Source organism: Corapipo altera, unplaced genomic scaffold, assembly GCF_003945725.1.
Source record: "Corapipo altera isolate COAL_440 unplaced genomic scaffold, ASM394572v1 1b, whole genome shotgun sequence".
NCBI classification, from domain to species: Eukaryota; Metazoa; Chordata; class Aves; order Passeriformes; family Pipridae; genus Corapipo; species Corapipo altera.
In genome coordinates this window covers 698,212-712,216 of record NW_020884881.1, presented here as the reverse complement: position 1 = coordinate 712,216, position 14,005 = coordinate 698,212, and the positions used below count along the sequence as shown (strand labels likewise).

The 14,005-nt window shown below is 36.2% G+C and overlaps 1 protein-coding gene across 20 annotated transcripts in view; it reads left to right on the top strand.

Annotated features, from left to right (window-relative positions):
• The window catches only part of CADPS2 (calcium dependent secretion activator 2), a 288,249-nt gene that overhangs the window by 255,316 nt on the left and 18,928 nt on the right, over positions 1–14,005 (top strand). For all 20 annotated transcript variants that reach the window (XM_027639611.1, XM_027639600.1, XM_027639596.1 and 17 more), the window contains 3 exons: positions 326–409; positions 524–556; positions 10,054–10,161. In XM_027639611.1, coding sequence (XP_027495412.1) covers positions 326–409; positions 524–556; positions 10,054–10,161 — 225 coding nt within the window. The remainder of the gene's footprint in view (positions 1–325; positions 410–523; positions 557–10,053; positions 10,162–14,005) is intronic.

Genomic DNA, 14,005 nt, shown 5'->3' with positions numbered 1-14,005 from the left:
GTACGCACTGGGTACACACACTGTTGTATTTGACCCCACGTTCTAGAGGCAGCAATGTTGCACTGGAATCAGGCCCACCTCAGCAGAAAATTTGGGTTGAGTTTCTATTTCTGCTGTGGTTCAGCAGCTTGATCAGTAGGTGAAGCTGCATAATGAAGGTTCTCCTTGATTTCAAAGCTTTGTGAAATGGAGAAAGTGATCAAATTTACAGTTTTCATTGCCCTGCTGAAGAATAAAAATATGAGGATGAAAAATTCACATTCTCATTCCAAATACTTAATTTTTATACTGTGCATTTGGATTTCTCTCTGTGCTTTTCCTCCAGGTTGTTTCAGTATTAGAAGGTGTGCTGTCTAAATTGTCAAGATATGATGAAGGCACTTTCTTCTCATCATTAGTTTCATTCACTGTAAGTGTTTGGATTCACAGTGTTTCTGTTCTTCTTTCTGTGCATAATTCTGAAATTGTGTACAATCTGTAGTAATAAGTACTTACTGTGTCTTTTATGCTTAATTTTCTAAAGGTGAAAGCAGCTGCAAAATATGTTGATGTTCCTGTAAGTAGAACATTTTTTAATTTATTTATTCTAGTGTTCATAATAATTCAAAAAGTAGGGGGGGGGTTAGCTCACATTTTTTATTGTTGACATTTTACTTTCCTACAGAGATTCATTATAGCTTTACACAGAGTATTTAAACAGTCACTACAACTCTGAGAGGGCATTTCATTTCCCTCGAGCAATGAGTAACTCTCAAAGCAAAGCTTGGAAAGGTTATTCTCAATGCACTTTTTCAGTTGTGGAAGAGTGAGGATTGTAACTTAGACAGTCTTTTGTAGGCTTCTTTCCATCATTTGGATAAATTGCAGTATAAGCAATAAGTAAAAGCATCATACTTGAATATCCATTATTTCTTGATTTGTTACTTCAGGACTCAACTTTGCTTATTTAACCTCTTCCTTGCTAAATCCCCATTTGATTTAACAGTGCTTATGCAATGGTTGTGTGGTTTAAATAAAAAAGGGTAACTGCTGGAGCCCTTTCACACATAGAAGCAAAATTTTTATAGAGTATGATAGTAGAATATCTTTTCTTTAAATAAACAAAGAAAAAGTTATCAAATATTGTCATTGTCACTGTTGTTATCCTTTGTTCTCTCAGAAGTCTGTGCTCTCATCTTTTTTTAATGCAATTCTAAAAAAATCTTATTTTCCAAGCATAGCAAAAAAAAACCAAGACTAAAATTTTTACATTAATGATCTTAAAAAACATTAAATTACAACGTAGAAGAGTGCCAGACATGCTAGACTGTGTGGTGGCCAGAAAAACTTTTAGCAGTTCTATGCTGAAAAATACAATGTTTGCAAGCTGAAATGAATTTGTTTTTTTAATCCATGTGTGCTAAATGAAAGGAGAAATATCTGTTTCAGGAATTTGTTGTTTTGCTTTCTTTATGTTTGCTTTATTCATAAGATAAATTGTAATATTTCTGTTGTTTTCAGGTGATGTTTTCAAATAATTTTTTTTCTTATGTGATTGCATGGGGGTTTTTAGCTTCATAAATGCTCTTGTGTTTTATCAAAAAGACAAAAGTAGGCTCAGTCTAGCATTCAAAGGAATGACCTCATATCAAATCCAGTTAATTTAGTATACCTCTTGTTAGTATATTGTGCTGCAGATCTGCCCCAAAAGGTCCTTGGTGAGGCACTTAAGACTCAAAAACCTAAGAAAAAATTACTGAACAAACAAGAAATTCATAGACTTCTTTCAGCTAACATGGAAAACTCTCCAAATTACATAGAATGTCTATGAGGAGGAGACATCAAAGTCTTTTACCATTGGCCTGCATACATTGACATTGAAGTTCACAGTAAAGATGAGACTGAAAAATACCTTTGCCACAAGCTCAGGGGAATATTACAAATCAGATCACACAGGGTGCACTCACTGCTTCAGAAGGAGAGGTTGGCAGAGTGGGGAGATGGTTGCTGGGGCTCCGTTACCCTTTTCACATTCACTGAATGGTGGCGCTTGGCTTGAAGAAATGACCAGATTGTAGACAGGCTGACAGGATCCTTGTGTTGTTACAGTGTCTTTGCTTTCCAGCTATCCCACACACCTTTCCCACAGCCCAAGACACAAACTGGACTATAGTTCCACAGTTGTAAACCAGAAGTGTAAACTGTACTTCTGTGAGGGTGTGGATCTGACCAGACAAACATTTTCCAAATTCTAGAGGACTTTTTACCTGGGTTGAAGGAGTTTTATAGACTGTGGTTTGATTTTGCTTCCTCATATTCTTCTCCTTGTTGTGAAGATGTAGTTGAGGCCAAGAAGAGCCATCACTGTCACAACTGACAGCGAGTGTCCAGTTTGAATAGCGCCTAAAATCACCAGGTGTCAAAGCAGAAAATTCCAGCTGCAAAAGGAAGCTCTAAGTCATCACGTCACAAGGTCATCACCTGGGCTCACAGCTGAAGTGAGAAGTAGAGTGAGGGACAGCACAGAGGGAGGAATCTATGCTGAGCTCTTGGCTGCGTGATAGTAACCTAGCAAGTCTGCACTGGAGCTAATTAAATGCCTCATGTGCTTTTATTTTGACCTGATACAGTATTAAATCTCTTCTTGTCCCTCCTTACCATATAGCGTGCATATATGGAATTGACTTAAAAGTGACCACAGTAGGCCCTTTCTTTTGATGTAGTTGCAAATATGTGCAGAACTGCACTGTGTTAGACAATGGAATTCTGCCCGTGCCCCACCTCCCTCCATTCAAAGATCTTACTTGGTCACCTTAGATCACTTGGTACATCTAGGGGAGGAGGCAGGGGCAGGCCTTTGGGGGTTTTCTGAGAGTGTGAGTTCAAAAGAGTTTTTTATCTTTGATTACTAGGATTTGGCAAAGAGGGAAAAGTATGCTGGTTTATAGTGAAATAAGTAGAAACTAACTAGACCAAAGAGATCTTAGAAGAAAATTAAAGTAGTACTGAACAGAATGTTTTAGAGAAGGGATAAGAGGTAAAGGAGATTAAAAAGTTAAAAGGTAAATAAAAATAGAAACACCAAAGAACGCAAAAAGAAGGAAGACGTTGCATGATACTTGGTCATTTTGAGGAAAAGGCTAATTCTATTGAGAGGGGGTTTAGACATCAAATAGTTGGGCATGAAAGCGCACGCTCCCTAGAAGGCATCTCTCAACTGCTCAAGGCCAGGGTGGGAAAGATAGACACAGACTTGTGGCTCATTTGGCAGATATGTTTGTAAAAATGTTACTGTCTACCCTTACATTCATTAATCTTGCAAAAGGAAAAAAGGTGTTTTGGGGTATTTTTTTTTAACTGTTTAAGAAAACACACAACATAAGCCTCCTTTTTTCAGAATGCTCTTTATGAAGTGGGACATATGCAGTCCCAAGGAGCTCTCATTGCTTTCCCCAGCCATTCATATGGGGCTATATGGGCACTGCATATGTTTTGGAATTTGAAATATCAACAGAAATACTAGCAACAGTGCAAAATTGCCCAGACTAAGAAAAGTAACAACAATGGTGTCTTGTGATTTCCTAAAAATAATACTGGAAAAATCTAGTTTCTGTTATGCTCTTTTTATTGGTAATTGTCACAGTATGCCAGGCTCTGACATGGAATAAATTGTGTCTGCTGTGTATGTGAAAGAAACCAAGTGTTTGGAGGAAAATAACACAAATGTTACAAATATAAGTAGTGCATGAAGGATGACATTTGCTCTCTTGTTAATGCTATGTTTTGGGTGTTTGGTAATGCAGAAGCTGATTTGGGAAACTTTTTTTTAAACAACTCATCAAAATTTGCTATGAGTCTTTGATAGTTTCTTTGAAAGTCCAAGCAATCCGTAAGATATCAGACAACCTGTCTGATATTTTTCTTTTTTAAAAAATATTCTATTCACAAAGACAATTAATCAATGAGAACAGGGAATGAATGCAGTAGAATTAGAGGGGAAAAGTTTATGTTGTTATCTCAAATGATATTATTCCTTAATCATATAGATAATTTCATTGTGTTCAATTTCTCATAATGTAAATAAGTTTTGCACTCAAATAATTATGTCTCTAGCTCATCATTTTTACACACATTTGCCTCATTTACAATACAACTAGAGCAATTACTCATACAAACTGAGCATCCAGTTACATGCTTTTTGTTTGGAGACGTATGTTTAAATCCTTTTGTAGGAGCCAGTAATCTATGCCAGTCACTTAGATGGCACAGAAGGAACCTAATCCTCCCTCACTTCATGTGGGCCACCTGTCATACCAAGTGGCAGAGAGGCCATTTGAAGGACCCAGGGCTGACAGCAGTGCATAGCTTGCACAATGCCAGCCCTCTCGCTCCACTCTTGCCTTTATGTGGGGATCAAAGGTATGAAAAGGGGCCTCACACATGTGCCAGCATTTGACTTACGGGGTCCTGTAGAGGCCAAAGAAGGAACTCTGCCTCCTACCAGGCAGATACACATGGGGACCTTCCAGCTACCTCCATTTCCAAATATTACACTTGTACTCCATGGCCTTATTTAGCTGGTTTTAAGAAGGAAATGGCATTTTGTGAGAAATGAGCATTTGTCCATGTGTGGCCATACTGTGCCAGGCATTTTTGAGCAGATTTTCTTGAAGAACTCTGTTTAAAAATGAAGAGCACATAACAGTCATTAACCTCATGCTCAGGCCTTCTTCTGCCCTCCTCCTCCTTCTTCTCCCCTCCTCCTCCTTCTTCTCCTGCGTATAGCAAGACCTGGGAACTGGCCCTTCTGTTTTCAGATCTGTAAAAACAGGGTATTGTAGAATTTGAGGGAAAGCCCTTCAGCATGTCTTTTAAGTCAGCAGTATTTTTGAGATACCTCCTAAATGGTGATCAGAAGGATGACTGCTAATCAGTAGGAAAGCTAAAATAGCGTAGTAAAATATCACTTTCTGGGGGGAAAAAGCATATTTAAATACCAGATTTTGTCATAGGAACTGTAGCATTTTGAAGACCTTTTGCACTACAGAATCAAAATCCTGGTGCAGACACTTGCATGCCTATGTTACCCTGTGAATGCAATGAAACTATATGTATATGAAGAGGTGTTTGCTTTTTTTGTAAATGCTTGCAGAATCACAGTATAAGTTCTACATGACAGTATTCAAAATACACACATTTCCTCTTTGCCAAGGTTGCTTTTTCTTCTACAAGAAAATGTTTTAGAGAGAGAGAAAATGCATTGTATTCTTTCATTTAAGCAAAATTTTTTTTTCATAACCATGTGAGATTAAAATATTACCTCTATAATAGACTGATTATACAAATTATGCACCTTCTTACCTGGCTTATGTATTTTGTTTTGTAAGTAATGAAGGGGGTGATGATCTTGCCGTGGGTACAAGTAGTTTTATTCAAAAAATATTTTAATGATATTTTAATTCTGTTATTCCAAAGCCCAACTGATGAGCCTTGCAGTATTTAGAGAAGAAATTTCAGGCAGTGAAATTTTCCAACATGCTCTTCATTTAGTGGTGGTCACTGAATAGGGAACTCCTGTGTTCCTCACAATAGCCCCCTCCAGCTCATCACTTCTTTTCATTTCATTGTTACATCCACTCTGTAGTTAAAATGACTCCCTCCAGGATGCAGGGGAGGGGAAAGAGGTGGAGAGCAAACACAAAATGGGATGAAGTTTGTTATCGTATAGTTAGTCTCTAACATCTGCTCTCATCCTGGAAACATTAATGCTTTGGCAGGATAGCAACTTGGTAAAACTAGTTGGGGTTTTTTTTGGTAATACAAGTTTGTTTAACACCCTCTTATGCTAAGAAACGTTCTGTGACAAATGCCAAAGTGAGAATAAACATAACTGAAGTATTACAAATGTACATGATTTTTATTGAGGTTTATACCAAACTGTTGCATTGCAAAATGCTGTGCAGAAACTGAGGTGTGCCTTTCCTGTAGGAAAATGCCTAATATTAGTGGCAGCATTAAGCCTGTAGCAAACCTTTCAGCAGGAAAATATTTGAATGCCTGGAAACCAAGGCAATGCAGCATTACTTTTCACTAGGTGCTTCAGGCTAGTTTTGAAGTGGGAGCCGTGTGTGTCAATGATAAAACAGTTTCTACAACATCTTGAAAACTGAAATAATGTATTTCAACATTTGCCTCCTTGTTAAATAGACACTATATAGTGTTTTCCTGTTAAAAGGGAGAAAGTTAAGCTGTTTCTTCTTTATCTGAATTTGTTGCTATGAAAAAGTGCCTGTCAATCAGGACCTACCTACCAGTGAATAGTAAAAGAGACAACCTGCACCTGTGGGATTAGGTGCAGCAGCAGGAAGTAAGAGCACTTGCAGTATATAATTAACAAGGATTTTTAAATTTTTTTCCTAAACAGCATGTTCATCTTGCCAGGTTAACTAGTGATTAACCCTAAAAAAGAATGTGCTGAAGCCTACACCCTTGTTTAAACTCATTCACTCACCAGTGTATTCAGTTACTTGTGTAACCAGCGACAGAGTAACCCTATTTACAACTCTTAATTTCCTGGTATTTTATTTGATCTCTTTGTGTTTCCAGTTTCTCTATTCATCTCTTTGTCTGGTTCTCTTTCATTTTCAGATAGGCAAAACATCTTGTCTGCTATTCTGAACAAAACAAACTTACAATAACTTTCTATCTGTCATAGAAAACCACCTTTTTTCTTGGGGAAATTTTCAGACAAAATATCTTTTTTTATACTTATCTGGATAAATATACCAGGTTAAATTCTTCTGTCAAAGATGTGCAAATAATTCTCATTAACTTCAGCAGATATTCTGCCAAAGATTCAGATAAGAATTTTTTTTATATTGAATATAGATGTGGAGACTAGAATACTTTAGTCTTTCCAATATTAGTAATGAAATGCCCCCTATGACAGTTATCTAAAATATATCTCAGTTTCCATTTGTTTGTCTTTTAAGGTACATGAAATTTCTTAATTGTTGTTTGTTTGTTTAACTCTACATTAACTTGGGTTTTTTTATGATGTTTAATAATCCAATACAGAGCAGTAGAGGATCATGTAATCAGATTTTTTCCGACTAATATAAAATTCCTATTAAAAAAAAGTTAAAACATTATGTACACAGCAATAAAGCTGTTTTGATGCATATAATAGCTTTCTTATCTTCTTCCACATGTTTGAAGAAAACAAATAAATTGAATGCATGTGATGTGCATGCAATAATGAAGTATTTGATATACTGTTGGTTCATTCAATGTTTAATGTGTGCTTTGCCCACCATGAGCAAAAACGGTTAACCTGCAATGATTTTGGTGAGGTTTCAAAACAGAGTCATACTTTGGAGTATTGATAGTCTACCTTACCCAGACTTATTTCTACTGTAGACAGACAGTGTTTAAAAGGAAAATTAATTTTTTTCCACAGCAATTTCAAAGATAATTATCCTGCACACTTTAAAGAAGGATGAAGTGTTTTAAAGAACTGTAATTCTAATTGGTAAATGTCACCAGCTGTTGCAGTTACTCTTACTTGTGTGTATTCTTTTAATGATTACACTCCTGTGCCACAAGCTACATGAAAATATATTCGCTAGGTGTGAAATTCCCATATGTCATAGCTTAAAGACTAGGTAAACATCTCAAAGATAAGGGGAGAGTTAATGCTGATGGGAAATGTTGTTATTTAGCTTTGGCTATCTGCAAGAAGAACATTTTTTGTTGAACTTAGTAAAGAAAAAAATGGATGAATTGGAGAACCACTAGGTTTTAGCACCCAGGTGAAGATTCATTAATACATTTGAATATAGATCTCCAAGAACTACCATCAGCCCTTCATTTGTTAGATTATCTCCTTCGCCCACCTCTGGAGATTTCAAACTATTTTTCTATTACTCCTCTGAGTTAAAACTAGTCCAATTCCTGTAAATTGCCTATCAGATTTTAGAAAATACGTAAGGTTTCAACTGACTGTATTCTTTTGTACTATCACAAATGAGTATACTGAGGTAAAGTAGGGAGTCTTCTGTTTTAATTCTGCTTTACTTTGTGATTTGTCTTAATACAAAAACATTTCTGTCACGTTTTAATGAAGGCACATTTTTATGAAGGAACTCTATTGATTTCTGTCAACCAGGCTTTCTAACAGAAAACCATTTTATCTATTGAAATCTTACATTTTTATTTCTATGCTTAGGATTGAGATGTGTGATGCAGATACAAATATAAATAGTCCTGCTTTCCTTTTAAGTCTTTCATGTAAGCATATATGTATGGGATAAGTTTTTGCAACGAGCTTTCATTGCCCCTGGAATGACCAATCCAAATGTGCAGGAAACATTTCAGCTTTTCACTGTGAGTTTGAGAGATGCTACAAGTGTTAAATCTGGTCATCATTCCACATTTAACTGTTACTCTTAAAAAATGAAACTGCCATATATGTACATGTATAAATGAAAACGAAATATGTCTGTAGTAGATTTAGGAAAAATAGAGCTAAAGTTCATGATCCAGGAGTTTTCATTTGCTGCAGTTTTGAGGAGATAATGCTGTCACCTTATTACTGTAATAGGATGACAACAGTTTTTGGGCAAGTTTTAGTATGGGCATGTTGCACCTTTCCTTCCCTCTTGTGCCCAGACCTGTTCATATACATTGTAAAATATTGCACACAAGATAATAAGGAATGGGAAAAATGAGAAGTTATCACTTGCAGAGTAGAAAGGAAGACCTAATATAAAATTATATATAAATATTTTAACTGTATAAGCATGTTATGCATAAATGTCTTTAAAATATGCTCTGTTTTTATGGGGTTGTTCATATGCTGTTTTCAGACAATAACAGTTTCTGAGAAATAGAAATTACTTATGCCTTGGAATTCAGGGACTGGGTATAACTGCTTTTATCCTCCTTCCCTAGAACTGTTAATTATTCTGTACAGAGTAAGCGTCACAAAATCCAGATCCTTTATAAATAGCTTTGTGCTAAGGCTAACTATGAAGTATTATAAAACTTAGCTTTCTTTTGCATTCCCAGCACTTTATAAGCTATTATTTGGGAGCAAGTGATACTTTTACAAACTTATTCACATAGAAGGCATTTGCAGAAGACCTTCTAAAGTGCCTATGTGCCGTCTTGGTTTCTGTTAGAAAAAGGTGAACTCCTTACCATCACTGCATATGCTGCCAGTAAAGGGGATGTTGCAGGCTGTTAGGAGTATTAGTGTGGAACAACTTTTTGTGGCTTCAGTGATCCAGAAGTCACAGCTGGACAGGAGAGAGCAGTTTCAGCCGTTGTTGTGGCTGTCCAGAGGTAGTATCACATGCACAAAACATATCCTAGCCTGTCTCATGTTTGGGATTGTGGTATGAAAATTATGCCTAGTCTGCTGTTCATACAGAACATACAGTGTGGTATGAGAAGGGAAACATTTCAGTCCTTGCTCCTTCCTTAGCCATCCTCTGAGCTGACTGTGCCAGTGCAACAGTTTCCAAAAATAGTCAACCTTTTCATGCCATTGCTGTCAGAAGTGCTTGAACTTAGTTTAAATTACAGTTAGTTGAAGCTAACCTCAGAAACAAACTCCAGCTGTACTTTGGAAGCAAATTGCAAGAAATCTGAGACAATGAAAAAGGAACGGACTCCTTTCTCTTTTAACCGTTTTCTGAATGTGATAGCAGGATTTGGACCTCCATACTCAAGGTGGAGTAGCTATGAAAGCCTCACTAACAAAAAAGGGCAAAATGTCCAAGTTTGCCATTGATGTTACCAGAGACTTCATTCCATTGCATATGGCAATGTGGATTTATGACTCAAAGCATCCATAAATTAAAGCACGGAGAACTTTATTAATTGTGAACCCTCCTGAACTTGTTAACTAACACAGAATTCACAGCAGATTTGGTCAATATAGTCTATACATGTTTGAACATTATAAAATATCTCAGTTTTCATTATGTTTAACTTCTTGTAAGTCTCAGTTGTTGAGGGGTCTATCTTCCCCTTCCCACTACTTTCTCCCTTCACTTTATGTCTCCACAGAAACCAGGGATGGATCTAGCAGACACCTACATTATGTTTGTTCGACAAAACCAAGATATACTTCGAGAAAAGGTCAATGAGGAAATGTACATAGAGAAGTTATTCGATGTGAGTAACTACCCTTTCAAAGTTTGCTGGTATCAGTGCTATATCATAAGGAATAAGGTGAACTTTGATAATATCCAACAAGTTTAGATATTCTCCCCTGTTGATAATTTTTTCTCTTGCTTTTTATTTACAAGCTTCAGCTGTCATGGGTGGCCTTTCTTTAAATATTTTCTGCATGAAACTTTTAAATGCTAGGAGGCAGAAGTAAAATTGTTAGAAGATTATTATTTTAAATAGTCATTTTTCCACTGTGAGTAGTCCAATTATATTCCACCTTTTGATTTTGAATTTGTTAATTAAGAGAATTGGATTGGTGTGGGTTGTGAATTCTGTTGCAGACCTAATTTCGCTAAATTAAGAACTTGCACATATCACTTTCTGCTTGTAAGTGGCCAGTTATGCCAGGTACATCTATGGCTTTGACTGGTACTTTTGTGGTATGACTTTTAGCATTTTGTTTTATGGATTTTTAGTTTAAGACTTCTAATTTCTTAAAGTTGACCAAGCGTTTATTGAATTGTCAAACTCGTTTTCAAAATTCTATTATGACTTCTGCAAGTTCAGAGTAATCCTCATTCTCAAGGAGCACACAGTGATTTCCTCAGGTTGATAGTAACTTCTGCAGCCTCCCTCCACTCATTCCTTTGCCTTAATCCCTCATCTTTTTCTTAGAAATGATCACATTTCAGTTCAGTCAAGTTCTGACCACTAATTTATGTCTACTATGTCCCTTTCTGAGTTGTCTGAAGAAGTAGCTATAGGCAATGGAAACTGTATCTTCTGTATAAATTTAAAGCACTTCACATGTAAAATATTTATAAAATAAAATTTATTTTACTATAAAGTTGGATAAATTTATGCAACAATTATCGCAGCCACTTACAATTAGGTAGGAATTTGAATAGGGAAAGAAGTCATCTCTGGCACTGTGAAATGGAATTTATTACAAAACTAATTCTGGAACATAATACAGACTTTGAAATGTATTTATTTGTGTCATCTCCTAAGTATTTTAGAAAGCTTTGCTGGCAGTTTCATTTAATTATGCAAGTTACAGCAAATGTTTTCATAACAGCAATTCACAGCCTTTACTGTGACACTACAGTTGTGGCAGTCACAGAAGGTCCCATAACATAGACTCTCAGCCATGGTATGTCATGTCAGTGTTTGTTGTTTGTTAGACTGGGTGGTCAAAATAAGACTTATCTCTCAGATTTTATATTTCCAGACACTCCCATGCAGCTTTACAAAAAAAAAAAAAAAAAAAAAAAAAAGTATCATCTGTTTTAATAAGCTAAGTGCTAATATGTGTGAAAAGAATGATTTTATAAAAGCTTTGATGCCCTGCAGGGGTAGAAAAATTATCATCCATCCAGCTGGCACCTTCACAAAGTACTAAAACCGTATTAGCAACTTCTGCTTCAGTTTGCTTTTGCACTGAATCTGCAAGCATATGTTTCATTTTCAAGTTTCTATTTTTTTTGTTTTTCTTTGGGGTTGTTTCTGCTTATGTTGTCATTTTCTGAATGTTAATAAAATTACCTGACTAAGGCCAAGTCTAAGTCTCACTGGAGAGACCACATTGATTTTTTTGAGGTAGTGGGATGGGACCAGGTCTCAGGCTATGTCCACAGCAGTGCACTGGCCAGGGACCAGGCACAGGCCTGAGAGCTAGCAAGGGATCATCCACACCAATAAGTCATCAGCACAGTTCCTGGCATGATTTTGGGTTAGCACTAACCCAAAGACAGTGCTTCAGTACAGCTGGGTTAGTATGGGTTAAGGACCTCTTCCAAATTTCATTTCAGCAGTTAAGCTTTTCAGCACAAGAAAACATCTGTATGGATCCAAGTTCTGACGTAGCACTTGCCTTTGAGATTGCAAACCCATTTCTGACCCCTTTTACTCAGTATGCATTGTGTGCTGTCATGGCCAATGCTTGTATCTGTAAGAAAACAAAAAGGATGTATGATATGTATTTTGTGTATCAAAAATCTATTTTTATCTTTATTTTTCTTAACATAGGGTGGTGTTACATTTCTGTATAACATCACACTGGGAGATATAACTGATTGGACAGATGCAGATAAAAGCATTAACAAATATGGAAGCTCATAGCATGCAAAAATTTAAAACAGTCATCTCACTCTGTAATTCACCTTTCCTGAGATTAATTCAGATTTAGACATTATAACTGAGCAAGATTTTGTCCATGATTTTTAATAGGGTTTTTTAAAATTAGTGATATAACAAAACCTACTACTTATAAATTCAAATCCATCTAGTTATATTTCAATAGAAATAATAAGATATATTCACATTTTTATGTAAATATACCTCAAGCCATTCGACTGGCTACAGTTACTTTCCCCTTAAAACACCTTGTGTTAATATCAGCTAAGTAATCATCAGCCAAGTGTAAGAGCATAAGTGCATGTTCCTGTGCTTCATCCAGGGAAACACCTCATCCAGAAAAACAAAAACCTGACTGTTTTATGCACTAGAGGTGTTAGTTATAAATACAGATGAGATCAGGCCTTGGATACTATTTTAAACTCAAAAAAATGTATAATTGCAAACTATGCACAGATTTCATTGATTTGATTAGGGCTGCTATATGCTAACAGCTATTACAGTGACCAAGCAAACATCATACAAAGTTATGTACATAACAAAGATCATTTAAATATAAGAATAGTATTGATACAAGTACAAATGTCTGCCAGTGGGTCACAATATGTTAAGGTTTGGAGTCGTAAAGTTGTTTATCTACCTGAGAAGCCTCAAACTAGGGAGAAGACAAAAAATACATGGTGTTTTATGGTGGTGCTTGATAAGCCTAGAAAAGTACTGCCATGCTATACAAAATACAAAAATCAGGAGAATGGAATTTAAGTTTGTGATATGAAACCTTTCGTATGAGAGAGGTTCAAATCTCCAGCGGACTTTGAAAGAAGACTGGGCTGATAGTTTTTTATGCACCATTTTTAAACCATTTAAATCCTGTGCTTAAGTACACCTGCTGATCATGCAGTGGAAGCAAGGTGGTGGGGTTTTTTTCCTTTCTTTCCTCTGAAAATTTCAACTTCTGTGTGCATTTTATTATTACCTCCTCCAGAAGAGCTATAGACAGCAGGCAGAGCAATATGTCTGGCTGCTCCTGGTAGCACTGGTCTCTCCCAGATGAACATCTTCTTGTTCTCATAACTAGTCAACAGGTTTGAAGTCACAAAGATTTTTCACTTGGTCAGTTTGTCAGAGACACTTAGGAATTTTTGTCTCCATTTGCAGTCTGGAGCATGGTCTTCTTCCTAAAATGAGCTGGGAATTTTTCCTGTCAAATTCCTCCTATTACAGAGGCTCAGGTCATTTATTTCCTACTCTCATGCAGTAACAGTTTCTAGTTGAGGGGGGTGGAGGGGAGGTGTTTGTTTTTAGGATCACATTTCTTAAAGAGCACTAATGTTTTGTAATGTGTTGCACATGAGGATGCTCTGCAGTAGCTCTGGGTTAATCCTTTAGAAACAAAATTGTACTTAATTTTTTTTTTTTTTAACAGTTTGAAAAATACTTATTTTCAGAACAGGCTGTAAAAGTAGAAGCTGGTGAATGGCAAAATTAAGTATTTAGAATAGAATTACACAAACCTAGAATAAATAGAAAATATTACTAATTATTATTAAGGTCTCTTTTATTTATAAAGATAATCTCTTTGATGGATGATGTAAGAGCATCTGTACAGCCTATCAAAGAACAGTGATTTTGTGTATCTGATCACAAAATTAACAGATTCAAAAAATATCCGACTATGAAATTCCCGTGGGGTCTGGTTGTACCCTCTCAA